The 5,509-nt window shown below is 45.5% G+C and overlaps 1 protein-coding gene across 6 annotated transcripts in view; it reads right to left on the minus strand.

Moving 5' to 3' along the window:
• The window catches only part of LOC108250327 (poly(rC)-binding protein 3), a 19,463-nt gene that overhangs the window by 13,008 nt on the left and 946 nt on the right, over window positions 1-5,509 (minus strand). For 5 of the 6 annotated variants that reach the window (XM_017440160.3, XM_017440157.3, XM_017440158.3 and 2 more), the window contains exons 2-4: window positions 403-542; window positions 294-317; window positions 170-202 (exon numbers count right to left, since the gene is read on the minus strand). In XM_017440160.3, coding sequence (XP_017295649.1) covers window positions 170-202; window positions 294-317; window positions 403-477 — 132 coding nt within the window. In that variant the 5' untranslated portion in view covers window positions 478-542. The remainder of the gene's footprint in view (window positions 1-169; window positions 203-293; window positions 318-402; window positions 543-5,509) is intronic. The other variant, XM_017440156.3, reaches the window with a different exon arrangement.

Consider the following 5,509-nt stretch of genomic DNA (forward strand, 5'->3'; position numbering starts at 1 on the left):
ACTCATCAGTGCTCTGAACGCTGACTCATCAGTGCTCTGAACGCTGACTCATCAGTGCTCTGAACGCTGACTCAGCGCTCCGAATGCTAACTCATCAGTGCTCTGAACGCTGACTCGGCGCTCCGAACGCTGACTCAGCGCTCAGACCCGACCGGAGGAAGGTTCTTACGTCTTCACGCATCTTCTTCACCGTCTCTCCTTTCTGGGAACAGAAACAAACAGACGTTTGAGGCGTTTCGGGTTCTCCTGGGGGGCGGGTTCTACCTGAGCGTGTCCGTGTTCGTGGTGAATACCTTTCCGATGATGCTTCCCACCTCCTGCGGGAACACAAACACAGGTTCAGGTCCGAGCGGACTCGTTTGTACGACAACAGAAATGAGCGGAAGCGGCGGCCGCTCGCACCTTTCCGTGCATCAGCAGCCTGATGGTGAGCGTCACGTTCAGGCCGCCCTCTGATTGGACCTTCATGGGCTCCATGTCGGGGCTGGAAGGAAGGGGCGTGGTCAGAGAGGAGGAGATGGCGGGCTCGGCCAACCGGTCACCTGTCGGGGAGGGAAGGGACAAAAACACCTGACGATGCTGGGGGCTTGACCTGGACCTCCAGGGGCCCCCGGGGGCCCCGATACGTCCTGGTTCACTTCTGTTAAATCTGATCTTGACAGGATTTGTTGGTTTTTGCTTGTTTTGGTTAACTTTTAGAATTAAGCTGATTCAAGATGGCCACCACAGCCAACTGACCTTCAGAGCGCAGACGTTTCACAGACGTGGAGCTCAGGTTCGGTGTGGTAGTAGCTGAGACTGAGCCCCGGCGCACAATCTGAGCACAAAGTCTGTTTAAAGGAGCAGAAACTGGATTCCTTTTAGGTTTTTTTTCAGTTAAAAAGTCGAGTTTCCCCTGAGAAATGCCCCATGCTGCTTTACATCGTGTTCATAACGCTTTGAATTTCCATTTATTGATGATTTTGTCTTTTTTTTTAAGAAAATTCAGGAGAAACGTCAGTTCTCGTCCTTCTTTGTTCTCGTTCTTTAATCTGATCAAAGATAAATTTAAATTGAAACGAGGACAGACCTGATTGGTGAATAAAAGAAATAAAAGCTGACGCAGTAATGGGTCAACGAGCGTTTATTCAGGAGCGCCGTCTGTCTGGTTCTGGTTCTGGTTTCAGCCCATCGGGCCTCGGAGTCTTCCTGACAGACCGAACCCGCAGGAACCAGAACCGGCACCAGGGGGCGCCGCAGACCGCAGGCCGACCCTGAATGTGTCCACGGAGCTGGGTTTGGACCTGCGGCCGGACTTGTTTCAGCTTAATGAGACGTCTGACGAGTCAGACAACGGTTTAACATGTTCAGTATTTCCTCCTTAAATATTTTATTTTAATATTTAAAAGCTTCAGTTGGGCTTAAAGGCTGAGAATCTGTTTTTCTTGACATAAGATGATAAAAAGCAACTTTCTGAGATGATTGAGACGTTAAAAATGAGCTTTTCTACATTAAAATTAATGCATTTTGAGGAAACTAACTGTTTTCTCAGGATTATAGGATTAATAACTCGAGCTACATTTTGTCTAAATAAATAAACAGACTTTTTCTTTAATGTAGTTTTAAACAAAAAAACAGATTTCTGTCAGGATCACAGGATTCTCATTTCAAGATGAGATAAACGAGTAACTTTCTTTTATAGAATGAGCGCCATTTTATCAAAACGATTGTTTTTTTTATTTAAGATAAAACAAACTATCTTAATAAAATAAGTTATTTTTAAAAAGTGTTGCTATCTTATCGAAACAAAACAAATAAGTTGTTTTAGAAGTCATTGTTACGTTAAATAGTGTTAAAAAAAAGCGACGTTATCTCAAAAAAATGAGATAAACTTGTTGATAAAATAAACATTTTAAATTAAGATGAGATAAAGAATCTTCTTATGAACAAGATTTAAACTTCAGTAAATAAAGTTTTTGTCAACGTTTTCTCATTATCTCTAAAAAAGGAGAGGTTTTCAAGAAAATGAGCCTCGTTAAATTAAGATAAGAGAGAAATCATTTTAAGGAAACAAGTTTTTTTTGCACAATAAAATAATCAAATAATCAAAACAATCAAATAATCTTAAATAACGACATCTCAACAAAAAACAATTCGAGAAAAGCAGCGTTGAGTTAAAAAAAAAGGAGAATTTAAATAAAAAATAAAAATAATTTATAATTCAAATAAACCAAAAAACCAAGAATGATGTCCTGAGATCAGATTATAATTTAAAGAAACATGAAGTGTTGAATGCAGACGAGATTTTTTATCTTTAAAGTTTAAAATCATATCAGTTTGTTCTTTTTAGGCTTCCGTACTCAGAGGAAAACGAGCAGATTTACTGTTTTCTGGGTTTCTGGGAGCTTTAGACAGAAACTTCAACCTGATGAAGAATAAAATAAACATTTTTAACTCTGACCTTTTAATATTTCTGTCATTTCAGGACGTTTTAATTGAATTCAGTTTGAAATAAGAGACAAAGGACCGTTTCAGATGAGTTTCGGGGATTTAGCCGCTGGTTTCGGCTCCAGGTGACCTGCAGTCCCAACGTGTGTCGAGTGTAAAACATTTGGCCCGGTTCTGGCCGTAAATTGGACCCGGGGCGGTTCTGTAATCTCCGCTGGATGCTGCTGGTTTGGAGGCCAGCGGAGGTTTGGGAGATGAGGGATTCTGCTGCCAGCTGTCCCTCCAATCTCCCAAAGGAGACCAGATTACGTAAAAAGCCTTAATCCGGGTTTAAGACCAGAGCCAGGAGGTGCGGGTCCGTCGCCGGGGACAGGCGGGGAGGAGGGGGAAACCTAAGATGGAGACTGAAACAGCTTCAGATGTGCAGATTTTCCCTTCCTGAGCATCCTAAGGTCAGTTCTGGAGTTGGGGTTCTGCCGGACCTGGAAGCTGAAGCGGGTCCGGAGCTGCGCTCTCAGTTTCCTGATAAAACGAGGTCAAGAGTCTGAATCATCAGAGCCCAGGGCCGAACAACGCTGCGTCGCTTCGTTCCTTTTGTTCTCGTTTCCCTAAAATAAACCCGAGGACAGGAAGTCCCGCCGTGGTTCTGCTCGGCTCAGGCAGGAAGTTGGGAAAGCGGGAACGCGGGGAGGGGTGGGCAGGGAATGTTTCCTGACATCTGACGGAGAAAGTGGGTCACGCTGCGGCGCTGCTAGCCTCCTCCTCCACGGCGGCTATTGAATTAATCACGCTTTACGCTCGGCTGCACAACGCTGTGCACAAAATGGCTCCCCCTCCACTGCCTTCGCCTCCCGCCTCGGTCACGGGGAAGAACTTGGGTCTGGGTTCCCCCTCCTCTCGGTTCTGAGGACATTTAGACGCTCGTCCATCGAGGTCTGGATTTCTGTGAAACTTTAGGCTCAGAGAGGCGATGATGAAGATCGGCCTTCATCCCGTCAGGACCAGAAAGGAGAGCCTCGTCATTCAATTAAAACCAGTTCCAACATGGCCGCCCTGCGTGCTGGACTTCATGTGATCTGTTAGCACTCAGAGTACGACTCTCAGCTACCACCACACCAGGTTTGAGCTCAATATGGCCAAAATTGACAGAGTTTTAGCCATTTTTGGGTTCGCCATGGTTTCATAGCTGGCCGCCATTTTGAATCAGGTTCCCTCCAAAAGTTGCGGCTGCATTTAATTAAAACCGGCTCACTGCTCCATGAGATATTTCGCTAACAGGGTTCAGAAGCTGTTGCTGTTCTGGATTTCAACCCTGGAAAAGGATGAAATCTCTTCAGGGCTTGTCCTTCGGCTGCTAAAATCTAAAAGCAGTAAAACTCACTAGAAGCTAAAGCTAAAATAAGAAAAAAATAAAAAACTTGGCGAAAAGCAAAAATGAACAAAATTGTAGCTAAAAGCTTAAATTAGCAAACTATTAACTGAAAGCTAAGGTTTTTTTTATAAATGAGTTTTAAGCTAACCGTAGCAAAATCATAGATAAAAGCTAAAATTAGCAACACAGTAGCTAAAAGCTAAAGGAGCAGAAGAATCAGATGTCTCAGTGGTGAAATAATTATGAAAATAAAAGTTAGAAACTTTCAAAATAAAAGGTTAAAGCAGCAGAAACAGAACTCGACAAAAATTAAACTTTTATTGGTTTCTGAGAAAAAAACGAATCAGACCAAGAGAACGAGACGTCTGCTGGGTTAAACCAGGTGGAAGTCTCTGTCCTCGGTCCTCCACCCTGTCCTCCTCTGTCCTCTACCCCATCCTCCTCCTCAGTCCTCCCTGTCCTCCACCCGGTCCTCTTCTGTCCTCTACCCCATCCTCCTCAGTCCTTCATGTCCTCCTCTGTCCTCTGCCCCGTACTCAACTCTGTCCTCCACCCCATCTTCCTACTCAGTCCTCCATGTCCTCCTCTCAGTCCTCCACTCTGTCCTCCTTTCTTTCCTCCACTCTGTCCTCCTTTCTGTCCTCTGCCCCATCCTCCACCCCGTCCTTCTGTCCTCCACTCTGTCCTCTGCCCCGTCCTCACTTCTGTCCTACACCCAGTTCTTCTTTCTGTCCTCTGCCCCATCTTCCATTCTGTTCTCCTCTCTGTCCTCCACCTCATCCTCCTCTGTCCTCTGCCCCGTCCTCCTATGTCCTCCACCCTGTCTTCCATTCTGTCCTCACACCTACAGCTACAGGGCGTTGTTGTGATCCGTCTGAACGCAGAGCTGCCGGTTTTGTTTCCCTTTAAATGTTGGATTTTTAGGGTTTTCCATTTTTATCGTCCTCCACCGTGATTCATGAACGGTGGCCGAGTGTCTCCGTCCGTGTCTGTTAGCAAAATATCTCTTGAACCACTGGCTGGATTTCAATAAAACTGAGTTTAACAACTGGAGCCAACTCAACTCAAGATGGCAGCCACAGCCATGACCGTAAAAACCAAAAAACGAGCCGTGAGTTGGTCCGGTACTGAGCTCGGTGTGGTAGTAGCTGAGACTGATCCCCAACAGATCCTTGTTTCTGTTCAACATGGAGAGAGGATCTTAGTTCAAACCCCTGACAGTCAGCGGGTGATAGGCATTCCCTCTGCCGTCCTGAACCTGACAAACCTGAAACAACCACCCAGAAAATGAAAATAAGACGTTTTTAGGCCCGGCTGCTCGAGAAAACAGCTGGTTTTATTTGGAAAAAGGAGTTCAAATCTAACAAAAGCAGGTTGAGGTTGACTCAAAGACGGGTTATTTAGTCTTTTTGGGGGGATTTACAGGATCTTTCAACCATTTCTGGAGAAGAAATGTTTGTTAAAACCGTCCTGCACATCAGGCGACGTGTTGGGGATGTTTGTGCTCCAATTAGAGGCGAACAAAAGGGAAATTAGTGTGCATGTAGGGCAGCGGGGAGGGGGCGGGGCATGGGGGGCCGCGGAGGGTGACCTCCATGTTTGACACGAAAGGAGCTTCTCACTTCAAAAGAGCCAAAGTTTGGAGGCGACGGAAGGAGTTTGATTCCTGAATATGAGCAGCTCCTGCCTCGTCTGGCTTTTGTTGTATGT

The sequence above is a fragment of the Kryptolebias marmoratus genome, linkage group LG23 (genome assembly GCF_001649575.2).
Source record: "Kryptolebias marmoratus isolate JLee-2015 linkage group LG23, ASM164957v2, whole genome shotgun sequence".
Taxonomy (NCBI): domain Eukaryota; kingdom Metazoa; phylum Chordata; class Actinopteri; order Cyprinodontiformes; family Rivulidae; genus Kryptolebias; species Kryptolebias marmoratus.